This window comes from Triturus cristatus, chromosome 11 (assembly GCF_964204655.1).
Source record: "Triturus cristatus chromosome 11, aTriCri1.1, whole genome shotgun sequence".
NCBI classification, from domain to species: Eukaryota; Metazoa; Chordata; class Amphibia; order Caudata; family Salamandridae; genus Triturus; species Triturus cristatus.
In genome coordinates this window covers 435,161,611-435,177,052 of record NC_140594.1, presented here as the reverse complement: position 1 = coordinate 435,177,052, position 15,442 = coordinate 435,161,611, and the positions used below count along the sequence as shown (strand labels likewise).

Below are 15,442 nucleotides of genomic sequence, written 5' to 3'. Positions count from 1 at the left end.
GGTAGCCTTTTGTTCAAGGTAGTTTGATTTGTTCTTGATATTTCTTTATTAATTGTAATTTTTAGTCTGAGGTTAAATAACGAGGAGCTTCTGTTATTCTTCATGCAATAAAAAATTCAATGCGCATTCCCTAAAGTTAAAAAAGGTTTGATCTTTTTTTCTTTTTCCCCTGGTTCCAACTATTCAAAGTAAACAACATTATTTACAGGCAGTATTTTTCACAATGTAGATTGGCCAGTAGCCCCTGTGTAATATCCGGAGAAGTAATGGTGGGAGAGACTAATTTAGTGTACTAAGTTAGTGTAAACGCAACACATGGACACATTTACTACTGTGTTTTTTCTCTCCAGAAGACAGTCTTGACTATGTTTTAGAAATTACATTCTTAAATTATACCATAAGCCAGGGATACGTCTTCATGCTATATATAAGAGTATCTTAAGCCAGGACAAAATATTTTGTAAACCAGAGCATACTTCCTAGCTTAAAGTGGTGCCAGGACTGGCATCATTCATACAAACACTTTACTCAATAAATTATAAAAACATTGTAGAAGCAGACCAAGTGCTGCTCATATGTTTAGGGGAGGTGGATATGTCTCACTACTGACAGTGAAAATTATTGTTTTTACACCGCAAAAGAATTCCCACTGCATGCATTGCACATACTATTTTCTGTTTACAGGCACGGCAAGAGCTTCTGCACCAGGTATCTCTCCTTCCCAAGGATAACTACAACCTCATCAGCTTCATTTGCAGGTATGAACCGCTTCTTTTCTTAGATAGGTTCTTTTCTCTGCTTGCATGGGTGGCTCTGTAAATGCAGTAGGTGCACAGAATTGTCTCATGTTGAGTGCAGGAGCAAAGTGAGATGTGAGCATTGGAAGCACTTGCTCTTCACATCTGCAACCAGTGCCTAACTTGTAAAAGAAAAAGCGTTGTGGCCCAAAGTTATGATCACAAGCCCATGGCCAGCGGTATCGGATGTCATGGTGGCTGCATAGAAAGGCTGCGTAGTCTTGATTACTCCTCATGCCTCTTTCATCCACCACCAGACACTCATTGTCCCTTCACGTCACTCTTCCTGGTACTTTTTTTTATCCTTGCTGTCTTCCTTTGTCACTCCTGAGCTGTCTTGTTCTTCCTTCTTCTTTTTTTCCTCTTGTATGTTTTTCTCTATCTTGCTCTGGGTCAAAGCCTGAGAAGGAAAAATTAGTGCCAGTCACTAAAAATGAGTGCTTTTAGGCTTCACCTGCAACTACCAACTCAGAGTAATCATTGCCTGCACCAGAAACTGATCTCTAGTGCTTATAGGTCCAGCAGCAGCAGGCACAGCACAATGATCTGGTTATGATAGGCCAGTAGCCGCGAGTACGTTTAGGGGGCCTTAGCCTCCAGTAAGGACAACAACATAAATGAATGACACTGTGGAGTACGTTCTCCTGACTAGTTAATAACATAACTTCATGCAGAATTGTATGGAACCTAAACCATCATTAAAGTAGAAGATCCATGGGGGACTCTCAAGAAATGTAGTACCGCTGGCATAAACGGAATAGAATTTCAATGTAATGGTGCAAGGGGGCCTGGAATCCCTACTCCTTTACTCAAGATAGCAACATCTGATTTAAATTGAATGAGTTTTTAGACATTTCTTAATAAGTAGGCACACAGGTACATATCGAGGCATGCTCCTCTGCTCCCATATATATGGCTGGCTGCAGGGGCTGTACTGGAAGATACCTCCTTGGGCAGACAGTGGCAAGACATACACACATATATATGGGGAAAGTACCTGTGTCCTGGCTGGGGGTGTTAGATCTATCGCTGGTCTCCGGATGGGTCAGAATCCTGTCTCCGTCTCATTGCTGCTGCCACTATTATGCATTTTGTTTGGCCGCTGAAGGGGCCCTGGCTGTCCTGGAGGAATAGAGGCTGCAGCACGCTCCTGTGTAGACCCTTCATGGTGGCACTCTCTAAGCTGCTAAGCTTGCATGGACAGAAATATTCTGGTTAGATCTAAATGGTGTCCTTTTCCGTACTGGGCCTGAAGGTAGAATAAGAGCCTGTATTACATTTGAAAGGATTTGCTTACTGGCATGTGGAGAAGGGGAGATGTTGGGATCATTAGAAGTGAGGCTAAAGTGAGACTTTATGGTATGAGGCAGATACAAGGCTGCCTGGTGGGATGCAAAGTTTGTTCCTCTGGGTAGATCTCTCTTGGCTTCAGATTTCTGGGGGTACTTTGTGAATATGTGTAGCTGATAGAACAGACAGAGGTCTCCGTTACCTTCAGGCTGCCACACAGTAAGGGCTACACTCATGACTGCAGAGACATGTCAGAGACCCGCGCAAGGTTATTTATAATTACCTTTTGCTTTGGTTTTGGGAAATCAAGGAACACAAACAGACTTTCTCTAAAAATATTTGTATTTACTAATCTAGTATCGGCAAACAATTACTGAAGCAAGAGAACTAGTACAAATATTAAAAAGCATATGAAGAAACTGCCTAAAACCTTGTAAAACAGAATCCTGCCTATTTTCTACCATTGTGTGGAACTGTATCCAGCCCCACATTCATTTCCTGTGCTGCCCTCTGTGAACACAGCCCTCACCTTTGTTCCTAGTCCAAATCAGAGCAATCATATCTAGCGCTCTTATGTGAAGATGTCCCATCATAGCAATTCTCATCTCAAACAAGGAACATCTCTTTGAAAAGCATGATGATGGTTTCGGTACCTCACATGGTTCTCCAGTATATTGAGAGCAATTAAAGTTATGTGTATCAATGTGATATTAATTAAAACACTAATCATTACTTCATGAGGCGGTGCACCTCAGTTTGAGATCTCAAAGTTATAATAGTCCAATTATTTGTGGAGAGATATCCTTGAAAGAGAAAAGGAGAAGTCATGGGGTGCCTCTCATCTAAACATCTAGTGGTTAGTTTCGCTTTAAATTTGTTAGGTATGTATATATCTTGAATTCTCTCTTTGTTTGGATGGTCACCATTAAGACACTGATCATTTGACAGCAGGGTGAATCTCAGATGAATAACCTTTTGCTTCTCAAAGTTTTTGTTTGAAAATAATGTTCAGACATTTTATTCTGGGACAGCAGATCTATACGGATATTTGGTGTTGTTTTGTTATGGGTAGCTCATTTGTGTGAATAAAGCTGAAACTATAACTGGACTTTGGCTGCTCACCCCCTTGTCCAATTATAGAATGCTAAATACGTTGAATTTCAAATGAGAACTCATCAGAACTAGGAAAACAGAGGACTTTGCCAGAAAATAATATTTGCTTTAGCATTAACATAAGGTCAAGCAGTGATATAGAAATCAAGTGGTCATCTGAGATGAGAAGTGATAATGGTCTCCTCTCCTGGGAGCTAATAAGTGGATTGAGAATTATTGAAGTTCACTTGGTGTGAAGGGCACTGCCCAATATGAATATAGGGAGGTGTTTTATTGGAGTGGGAGGGGTGATGTGCTTGCTTGCAGCGACATAAAGCAGAAATTATAGATGAAAATGATTGATTGGCAACGTGCACAATGTAAGGTGAGAATATTTCTAATGAGTCTTTTCAAGAACACATTGCCACTTTTTTATGCTACAAAATTCATGGATCAGATACTGATGACCCACCAATATTTGCTGGCTGCTTTTTCTGCTTACAGAACATAATATAAATCAATGTTAATTTGGCCACAAAAATCATGATTTGGGCAAATGGAGGTCAGACTCTTGAACCACTCCAGAGCTATACTACACACCCATCACTGAAAGTGCTTTTCTGTCTTAAACTGAAAATGTGAAGGGTGAGAGTGGACCCTCTTTTGATTGTCTAAGTGACTTCATGGAGGGCTTCATGTTTGAGGCGGCTGAACAGTGACCATTCTCACTTTAGAAAGATCACTGTTGACAAAACTGCTGGGCCATAGAAGGCCAATTCGGATAGAGACAATCTACCTTAAATTAAATGTTGTTGTTAAAAAACAGTGGTGGTCGTGGCGGTACTCACAGGGGTCTTTGTTATCTGACTAAGCTACACAATATTTTTCTTGGGTATGTTAATAGAGGAAATGAATAACCCATATAGAAATAAAACATAAAGACATGTTAATTTCTGTAATTAATGCATATCAGCCTTTCATCTACAGTAAGTGTTTTTATATTTAGAGTAGACCAAACAAATCTGCATATGATTAATTAAATTAAGGGAAATCAAGGAATATGAGCTAAATCGGTACTAAGCCTGAATCTTCAGTTGTATGCAATATTTTGAGAAGTGGGAGCAACCAATGTAAAATTATCAGTCTTTGCTGCAGTAGATAATATGTGAAATTCAAACTCAGCCAAGTACCAATCTAGATAATAGAAGAGCATGGTGTGGAGTGCTTTAAGAGTTACACATTGTAATTTATGCCCTTCTATTATATAGAAGGAAGTCCCACCAAAGAAGATTGCTTTTAGAAGACAATTTCAACAAAATAGAAGTTTAGTATGATGAGGATCCTCTCAATGTTTTAACAAGGTCTGCAATAATGCTAGTTATTTGTTTTTGGGAATTGTTATTAAATACTTAGTGTTGTTGACATTGTGTTCATTTGCATAAGGAAGTGTTTATAACAGAAATATGTAACATAAGACCAGTTATATTTTCAGGCTTGCCGCCCTTTATTTGATTTAATTCCATGTAACTTTGAAGATTTTGGTGTATGCCAAAAGTGGCAGAAATTTATATGTGCCTGGGAATGGTCAGGCTAGCCATCAGACTTGCTCGTCCCCATATGGTTACTTGCTTTCATTTCTTTCTACTTTTCTTGATGCTAGGTTCCTTCATGAAATACAGATGAACTCTGCAGTCAACAAGATGAGTGTCGATAATCTGGCTACCATTATCGGAGTGAACCTCATCCGACCGAAACAAGAGGACCCAGTCACTATAATGAAGGGTAAATATGTTGATACCATATTCACCTGCAATTGAGATACTGGTAATTCTGAGCAGGAGGAGACAGTGTGGCAATTAGGTTGTTACTGACAAGTAGACAGACTGAATTTGGGGAAGGCGGCAAAGAATTCCTTGAAATTGACTTCAAATGACGGTTTGGAAGCTACCTTCATTATAGGAGCATTCGGTATCAAGGTAAGGGGGTGGAGGTGAAGTGGAATTGTATCGTAGTTGGTCTACAAAAAAGGATGACCTTGGTTTGCTCCTGCTTATTTCTGAATCACGTGCTTGCAACCGCAGTTCTTCCAGAGTGAACTGCCCTTTTCTGCAACGAGAGAGTGAGATGTGAGGCGGACACTTATTAAAGTACCTATGCTTTTCCAAACTTGTTCTAGTAGATTACCATATTTACGGACCATAGATATTATTCATGTGTCCACGCACAGTTTTGCATGTACTCATTAATTTATATTGATTTTACTCTAAATTCAGAGAGAAATAACTTTTAGTTTTAAACGACTTTTATTAGGTCAAGGGAAAGGGCATGGTATTAGTTACAAGTAACATGAATTAAAAACATAAGTACATATCTCAGAAAGAATACCAGGTCATCCTCAGGTTCAGTGCCAAGTACCTCCACTTCAGGCACACACATCAGGGGAAAGGAGGTCGCAATGGTCCTCGATCATGTGAGAAGCAACTGGGGGTTTACTGTGGTACCTCATTTGAATGATTTGCGTTGTCTGTTTCTCCAATGTGATACGCCTTGCACCTTGTCTCTTCATTTGAATATTCTAAGCTTCTTACAAATATAGCATATATTGGATAATATTGGAGAAGTACTTCTTCATTCAGTCCTGATTGACTGTATTTTAGCCACAATAATTGGTGGCACTTCATTCAGTTCTGAAGATTGCACTCCAACTGATTCTGTGGACAAGAAAATACACTATTTGTTGTACATAATGTAGCCCTGCGAGCAAGAACATAAGCATTCTCCAGTGAAGGATTTTGAGTATTGTGCCAGTGCAATATAGGATGGCAATGACTGCTCAGTGTTGTTAGTACATAAGGAGCAACAAGTAAAATTTCTTTCTGACACCTCATTATCATTATTCTACCAGAGCACCTACCATAGCCTCTGGGACTTACATTCTAGCCAAGCATCATATGTGGTTAAGAGAATGGAAAACAGAAAACAAAGAGTTTAAAAACAGAAAGCATGCTTCACTGTCCAAAGGGAATATTATATCTTCTAACCATTCTTAAGGGGAATCTAGAAGAAGCTACCCAGGAAAAGTGAGATGTCAGAACCAATAACTGGCCTTCAAACCACAAGAAGAAATCCTTGCTATTAGAGGGTAAAAGTGGATGGGCATCCTGTCGGCAGCAGAAATCAGCACTTTCATGTTAGAGATCAATTGGTGCTGAATACCATTCAGAGATTATATGTCACAGAGTTTTCCTCTATGCCTCCAAGTTCAGGATGGATCCCTATTCCTCTTCCCAAGAGCAAGAACAAGAGAAAGGCAAAGGCTTTATGAGGCTTTATGGGGAGGAATTTCATCATGTTGAAGAAGCAAGCCATGATGCCAGTTCCCATGCTAGAGCAAAGTCAAAGTGTTTACTCCTCTTCCTAGTGGAGAAGATCTCAGGAATGTTCAGACCCATGCTGCTTCACGTGAAGGCAGGCAACTACTGGATCAAGACCATTCGTTTCAAGAAGGATTGTCTTCACAAATTTATTCCCACGGTCTCTCCGGGAGACATTCTAATTACCCTGGATTTCCAAGATTCATATTTCAATTCTACTATTTTCACAGTCATCAGAGGTTCTTGAGGTTTGCAGTAAACGATCAACATTTTCAATTCACAGTTCCGTTTGTACAAAAATTATATGCAAGAGTTTTTTTCCAAGATTACCGACTCCATTAGTAGCTGTTCTTCAGAAAAGGAATACCCTTTTTTGTGCCTAAAAGTTCATGTTCTTTACATACGAGTCAAGAGATTATACTGCCTCTGTTTTGTCCTCCCTACACAGTTTAGATGTTAAAAGAGCTCTGTTTAACTTAAATAATGTCTTCTTTTCATAACTTGACCTCCCTTTTTATTAACTTTGGTTCTGCCAAAAAAGGGTGCAAACCTTCAACTCAGAATCTTGTTAGGTAGAAAACGTCTATTAAAGATATCACATGTCCTTAGGGTGTGTAGGGACGATCCACAAGAGATATGCTGGCTTCTTGTGAGATTCTCAAGGGGCATCCTTATCACAGATTTGAGGGATAGTAATTTGGTCTACTCCTTCACCTTTTGTTAAACACTAGAAACTTGCAGATGTGGGTCAATCTGAGGAGGTTCTTGGAGCGAAGGAGTCTCTCCTATGAAATAATATGTGTAGTATTTGATTATAATATTAGGCAATAAAGATTTTTCTGTTTGCAACATATTTTTGCCCTGTATGATGTTTGTCCAGCCATCCAAGCTTGGGTATGATGCATAATGTCATGAGCAGAACAAGGAGGCTACGAAGAGATAATGTTTCAATTACTTACTAGTAGTCCCAATACTCTTAGGCCAGTTTTCCTTGTCTGTCATTGCATCCCTCCCTCAATGCCGAAAGGTTTCAGGCTGATTAGGGATTGGAGGAGAGGGTTTTTGGGGACACCTTCATATTACTACATACTACTACAGGATGAGGTAGGGAGATTTCCTGTTTATAATCCATCAATAAGGAAGAGGGGCGTGTTAAAACTCTATGTTGAGGGGAGGGGGGTCAGCTTGAAAGCTTGCCTATGGGAAGTAATGATCAGAATAGGGATATTAGACTCAGAGTAATGGAATTTACCTGTAAGGAATTAAAACATTACTCTCAGGACTTAACATCGCTCTGCATTATAATAATCATAATAGAACCACATTAGTAAAACATATTTCTAGGAGTTCAAAATAAAAATCTCTTCCACGTCAATTATAAATATATCATGAACATCAAAGCCCGTTATAGCCATTTTGGGGTTGTAGAGCACAAAAACATTTTACAACATCCTGATGCATCCTTTAATATATCATACAATACACACCACTCCGTTGTAAATAGATGCCTTGGAATATGGAATTCTGAAGGTGTAGTAAATTATACATAGTTAGGAAATTGAAAATAATTCCTTCTTCTAGATCTGCAGATTTTGGACAGAAACTGGTTCTATTTTAGGTGAATTGAAAGATAAAAAGACTACTGTGTGTAAAATGTAACGCTGCTCACAGCATTTTTAAGAAATTGATTCCTTTTGGTTGTCTACTGACTTCCACATTTGGGGCTAATATTATAAATTAAGCCTCATTGGAGTAAGGGAAGTGCTTTATATTATCTATTAACAGGAAGGAAAAAATATCCCACATGTTAAAATAAATATAAGACTGAATGGCAAGAATGGTAAATTCTTTGTCATAAAAATATTGTCAAATTTATTTTTTTGTAATGTTCACTTTCATTTTTGTCCATTCCTTAGTGCTGTAAGTAACATATATTATTATTGCTCAATTTAAGGGTAATCAATGGACTGACCTTCGAAGGATGATTAAAAATAACAACATTACAATGTCCTTCAGGAGTTTTTTGTAAAACGACAAATTCTAACTGTTTTAAAATCTGAAGTATCGAACAAGAAGGTGTTGTGCCATGTATTTTATTACTGTTATCTGAGAGGGAGACAATAATAAATCAACACCAAAACAAGAACTCAAATCGCAGGCAGCAACCAAGAGAAGACGGAATATAAATCACAATATATGTGGGCAAAAAATACATAACTGGAATTTAAGAGTAATATAAAAAAAATTAAAACAAAAAATACTCTTTGAACCAGCTTTGTTACTTAAGAGAAAGGAACTATTTTTAGGCAGTTGTGAACAATGTGCACAGGCTTTGTGCTGTCACTCCAAGCGCAGGGAGCCAATGGGTAAAGCTGGCTGAACCATTGCTCCTCTCTGTTTACTGTAGTTTACAGTTTGAAAGATCAATGGATGAAACCTGCTGATCAAAAGCCTCTCTATGTTGAATATGTTTTGTGGGATTTGTTTTTAGAAAAACAATAGTCTGATGAGTCAGCTTAAGCTGTCTCAAAGCCCAGACCTAAAAATGGTGTCTCTTGGTTTCAATGTAAGGTAAAAATATTGATGGTAGTAACTAATGTAGCTCTTACTTAGTATCTACTTTTAATAAGACATTGGGATTGTTTCTGTGTTAATACATATGACATAACATGTTAGAATAGTTTGAAAACAATGCAGAAGAACGAGCTGCATACTTTGCTTTTAACGCATAATATACATCCTACTTAATCCTTCTGCGCTGCATAATTTGACTACAACTACTAAATCATTTGGGTCGATGTAATGGAAAAGGGACCAGAGGATAACAGTGTAAGATCTGGACAATTACAACTTTAGGACATTGTAAGTTCTGCTTAAAGCACCCCCACAAGTGGATAAAAGAGGACCGTGGGTTGTAATAGTGGTTTAAAAATGGCTTTGATGCTAGGTTAAAGTCAATACCCCAAACTAAAAAACATAGTTTTGCTTGAGAATCGGAGAATCACTGCACTGGAGATGAGAAAGATTACAAGACATGTGCTATTATTTCAGGTTGAATAGGTTGGAAAGAATATTGAGAACCTGGATTCAATATTTGTAGGAAGCTTTGGATTGAGAGGAAAAAACAACAGACACCAATAATGAAGGAGGTCACTTTCTATGCTGATATCTTTGGACATTTATACTACAAAAGTGGCTTATTTTGCAGTCAAAGCTAAATTTGCAACCTCTCTGTAATGACTTTTGGATTAAAAAAAAGAATGGCAAAATGATAACTGAAGCTGTAACTCAGTCATCCAGGGCTTCGCACATAGGCTAATGTGACAACCTCACCAACAATAAGCAACCCTAATGAATGTCTTTTCTGCGGCAGGTGCCCCTCAGATCCAGAAGCTGCTGACGGTGATGATAAGCAGCCATGAACAGCTCTTTCCAAGATCACAAGATGTACCACTGTCCCCTGCTGTCTCAAAGAGTGACTCTAAAAAGGCTCCAGTGCCGCGCAGTTCTGTGGGATGGGATGCAGCTGAAGATGTGCTGTCGTCTAGGGAAGACGTTTTTAGCAGTAGTAAAAAGGTAAGGCTAAGATCAAAGGCGGCGTGGCTGCGCCTTCTTCTTCTTCTAAACAATGTGCGCTCGCAAACATTTTCCAAGGGGCCAGAAAGTATGGTTTGTGGTATGATGGTAGGATGTAAGGTAGGCGTATGCGAGCGAAGCATGTACATGGTGTGGAGTGTGAGTTGTGGAGTTATTTGCAGGTTTTACTCCATACTACTGTCTAAAATAGGGCCTTAGGGGCTCATTATGATGGCGGAAGGACCCCCCCGCCAGGCTGGTGGTGGCAGTCCTTCCGCCATCATACAGAAAATTCCCACCGCCGAATTACAATGGTGGTGGGAATCCCAATGTCTCCGCTGCGGACGGAAAGTCCGTCCACCACGGTTCTGCAAGGCAGTCCTTTTCCACCCACCTTGCGGAACCTGGAACCAGGCCAATATTGTGGCAGTGCTGTGAAGGCACCGTCGTAGGGATTTCAGTATCCTTTTCCGCCTGTCTTTACCCCTTTGCAAAAAGACAGGTGGAGGCTGGCTTTGTTGGCCCGTTGCGGGCCCCCTCTGTTGGGAGGGTTGCACTGTGGGGTACCATGGTACCCCCCTGCAGTTCCATGCACCAAGTGGCAGGCACCGCGTGGTGCCTGCCACGTGGTGCAGGGAAATGCGGAGCAAGCACCTTTAACATTGCAGACGGTGCTGCAGCCAGCAGCAATGCCTGCAATGTTAAAGGCCCAGTATGCGCCCACCAGTATGGTGAACGCATCCTAATCGCAGTGGTGGGACCGCCGCATGTCTGGTGGGCGGTCCCAAACACCGCTACGGTGGTGGGTGGATCGTAATCAGCCCCTTAGTCTTTAGAAGAACAAAGATTTGACAAAACCATGTTGTTCTGTATTTGAGTTGCTATTCCTCTACCTCACCCTGGAGGAAGCCTTCTCCCCTTGCTGTCACTATCTTTGGTGGGTCATGCATACAAAGAAAGTAACTTGATTATTTACTAGGAAGGAAATCGGATCTTGGGCCTCACAGTTTTTTTTATGCCTTTAATATCTTATCTTTAAACATTAGGAGTTCTTAGAAACTGGTTCGGTTAAGGCAGTAAGTGCTTAATAAAGACCTCCCAACAAGGCCAACATTTTACAGAGGTGAGACATGAACACACAACCTCTATCACTAGATATGGTACAGTGGGAAAGGTTTAGCCATTGCACAAGGAGACGTTTAATCCTGGCTTACCACTGTGCCAAAATATGCTGGTAGTGAACTCCGTTTAAAGTTTAGGCAGGTTTCCCCAACTCTGTGGCATTTCTTTGGTGAGACTAGTCCCTGAGTTTCACCATTGTTACCGCTCACACTTCAGTTCTTGTGTAATCAGCAAGATGGAAACTATGCAACCAGAAAGCATGATTTTTATTTATCCTGGCCTCCCATTGAGCTCATGGGCAATCACATTTTGAACACATTTCTCTACTCCTTTTTTTACACCAATAGGAAGAACTTAAAATAAACTAAACACTGTTAGTAAGTATGTAACAGGAAAACAGAGCTGTAACCCAACATTTTTTTGATTTTACGAATGCGGGAAAGAAGAACCAGTGGCATAGTCCTCTTACTAAAAGTGGTGTAGTGAGAACGTTCTGCACTGGTATGATGGTGCTCCTGCATCACCAAATTGTATGATGATGGTCAAATCATGTGCTTCCTATGTCCTTGTCCCCTTAATTGCAGCTATGGGAAAGAGTTGGGCGAACCACTGAAGGCACGAGCCAAGTGCGATCCAGAAGCCTGGCTCTGGCTCAGCTCTAGCTTTTCTTGAATCATCCTGCCCAACATGAGCCATGCCTTCATGTGTCTCCAGTATGCCACCCACTCTGTAACCGCATGCACCAAAAATGAAACACAGAGCATTTACTTTTAATGAAAGACGGAAAGAGAAGTTCATCTGGTGGCTGAAATGCACAATGTGAAACCAGAAAACGTGGGATTCATCCTGGCTTCCCTTTTTAAACAAATTCTGCAATCCTAGGCAAATATTGTATTTCTCTTTGCCTCCTGTTTCTTCATTATCACATATGAGAGTAACTTGAAATACATGATTTTTAGATGTATGCTGTACAAAACATCCTCTTGTGTTCGATTTGAAAGACTATAATGATGTTCCATATATAACAACAACCTAGTCTACATAGAGGATGCACATGGCAACTTTTTTGCTTATAGGTTCATGAATGGCATTGTCATCAGGGCGGGGGTGTGAATGTTTCTAAATTCTTGTTTGAAAACAACCACTTTTAATAAATGCCTCTCAATCTGATATACTAAGGGGAAAGGCTTCTGCATTCAAAGAAATACACTTTTTAAAATGTATTTAGAGAGGCGTTATCATATTTTACATGTTCGTTGCAGGATGTTATTAAACATGAAAGGTGTTCTAAAAATAAGTTACGGGACACTAATTGTCAATTTTTTCTGTTACTTCAGTTAACATGTAAATAAAAGCTTGCTGTCTGTTTAATATCTTTCTGAATGTTAGTGCTCAGAAGAGTAAACATAGCTCACTACATCCAGGGCCGGACTGGCCATAGCAGGCACCGGGCGTTTCCCCGGTAGGCCGCTAGGTTGGGGCCGGTTTTAGGCACCTAGGGGGCCGTTTTTGTTACCGGGGTCGGCAATCGCGGCCCCCGGTAACAAAATCGTCCGAATCCCGCCCTCGCAAACTGCTCGGCTGCACTCCCCCTCACCCCAGAGGGGGGGGCGGCTCAGCAGTTTGCCAGGGCCGGTTTCTGTTACCAGTCCGGCCCTGACTACATCTGTTCACCAGGGGCGGCATGTAAAGGTCAGTGGGTGCAAGCATTGCCAGGTCCTACAATGAATATCCTTGTTCTAAACTTTTTTTTTGTTGAAAGTCTTATTGCTCTGCAGATCAAACGCCCCACCAACCTCCCTATCCTGTTTATGAAATAAGAGACTGTACAAGATTATCAGAGAATACATTGGTGGCGGATCTATGCAAACAACAAACAGTTCAGAAGAGACAGTCAGCTCTGTCAAAGTGCAACCGTGTGTTAAACAGTATTTGCACCCTTAAAGTTCATCATGCATTTTGAAACCTTCTAAGCTCAAGGGAAGCGGCCATGCAAGCCTTTGTATGTGTATTTTGGGAGGGGCAGGAGAAGTTCTTCAGGAAATGATGAGCTCTAACCCAACCCTCTCCATTTCTCTTCCCTGGCAGTTCAAGCAGTGACTTGCAATATTCTATTTATATCCAGCGGGGGTTTGGGGGAATTTAATTTTTCATAATAATTTCCCCCTCCTGCTCTAAATTTCGTTTCTGGTGATGTGTTTAATTGTATTTGGCATTTTTTCTCTTTTCATTCATAGTATTTATATGCACTAAACAAAATATTTGATTCAACATAGTTAGAACTGCTAGATATCCCAAGATGTTTACTGGTTACAATGGGACTGATATTCACACATGTTGTATTAATAATAACTACATTTTTACATATTCCTTCATGCCCTAATCATAAAGTCAAATGGCCTTAAAATTACCACTTCATAAGTTTTTTTTAGATCGCAGTAAGCAGGAGGAAATAGATCTGCGAAAAGGCATTTTTTCACCCACTTACCACAAACTGACAGAAAATGGTTTTCCCAACCCTATTTGCCCCACATTATATAGGTCAATGCCACCAAGAGCACGTCTACTTCAAAATACTTTTAGGGATTGAAAGTTCTATGAATATGCTTGTTTTGAAAGTCAGTACATGCATCTGTACTGTGGACCGCAGACATAGATTTAAATACATACATTTACTTGTGGGTCTACATTTTTAAGAGGCGCATTGTTCCCACAAATGTTCATGCAGCTTGCAACCCAATGCTAACTGTTTTGAAATGTCCTTTTCAGAAAGATGATCCCAACAGCCCCATAGAATCAAACTACCAATCTGGATCCAGCCCAGAAAACTGTGACCTTGAGCCTTGGCAACCCAGCCCACGGAAGAGAACACAGACTCTGCCAACCAGGAAATGCTCCTTCACTCTCCCACCCCAGGGGATGCAGGGCGAAATTTTTGGTGGTGACTTCTGGGCATCCAGTTCAAGCAGTCAAGGAAATTCTCGATTTTCTCCCAAAACCAGTGGGCACAAAAGGACTCTGTCAGAAGAGTTTTCTTCCATTCTTAACCTTCACCGAAAGTCCACCTATGACAATGTCCCTGCTCCCATAACTGAGAGTACAAATCGAACTTGCACCAGCCCACTAAACAAAAGTCACAGCAACATCATTGGGATGGAGGTGAAAGACACTTCCAAAAACTCCAGCCAGGTCCAACCACAACAAATCCAGAGTTCCGCACCTAGAAGTGGAGTACAAGGAACACAACCAGAGAGTCTGCATTCTCTTCAGAGCCTCGTCATGGACCTAAAAAATGAAGTTGTGACACAGAAGCGGTTTTATGAAGAGCGGATTGAGAGGTACGTAACTTAAACTTTGCAGCAGAGGAAGTAATCTGGTTGAACAGATAGAGTATTATTCTACCTCTACAGACCGAGTAGTGATTTATTAAATAACTAAGCATTTTCAGACACCCACCTTTGATCATTCAAGTGATGTCTTTATGCTTGTTTGTAAGAGTATTCTTCATTCACCTTAGATACATCTTAAATCAGGGTTCCAAGAGCAGGCCTTCAAGCCACACAGTGCTCAGACAAGCCAATCAATTTTAAGAACTTCTATTGAAATACTGCAAACTTCCACGAACACTAGGCCCACACCTTCATCAGTCTTAAATTAAACTATTGCTTTTACTTCTGCATAGAAAATACTTAAATTATCTAAGCACAGGGTAAAATTTGTTGAGCACAGCTTTCCAGGTAAAGGTTGTCTGCCAATCAAAATAACAACATAATTTTGTATAGTAATTTTAACATATGATTAACGGAGTAGATGTTGTGTAGTTGCTAAAATGTTGACTGCAGATCCCACATATACCTCTGCTCAAGGCTTCTTCACATAGACCTATTGTGTGATAGTGGGCACATTTAAATTTCCAGGGCCATGATTTCACAAGTTGGAAGTGCTTAGAAATGGCCTAAGGAGTAGTCGTGGTCCGTGCCGGTAACAGCAGTGGGGCGGTGGAGCCGCGTGAGGGAGGGTTTCAAGGGACGGTACAGAGAGAAAATTAAATAAATTATTAATTTTCCCTTGGCATCGTCGCTCGAAATCCCCCCAAAGCGGCCCGACGCCCCACCACTGTTACCTACATGGATCGCGGCTGCTAAAGAGTGGACTTAAATGATCATTTCCTTTTACATCTTAGCTCACCTC

General features: G+C 40.5%; 1 protein-coding gene across 2 annotated transcripts in view; it reads left to right on the top strand.

Annotated features, from left to right (window-relative positions):
- The window catches only part of ARHGAP25 (Rho GTPase activating protein 25), a 346,205-nt gene that overhangs the window by 322,201 nt on the left and 8,562 nt on the right, over positions 1-15,442 (top strand). For both annotated transcript variants that reach the window (XM_085636348.1, XM_085636350.1), the window contains 4 exons: positions 685-758; positions 4,840-4,961; positions 9,927-10,129; positions 14,021-14,589. In XM_085636348.1, the coding sequence (XP_085492474.1) occupies positions 685-758; positions 4,840-4,961; positions 9,927-10,129; positions 14,021-14,589 (968 nt within the window). The remainder of the gene's footprint in view (positions 1-684; positions 759-4,839; positions 4,962-9,926; positions 10,130-14,020; positions 14,590-15,442) is intronic.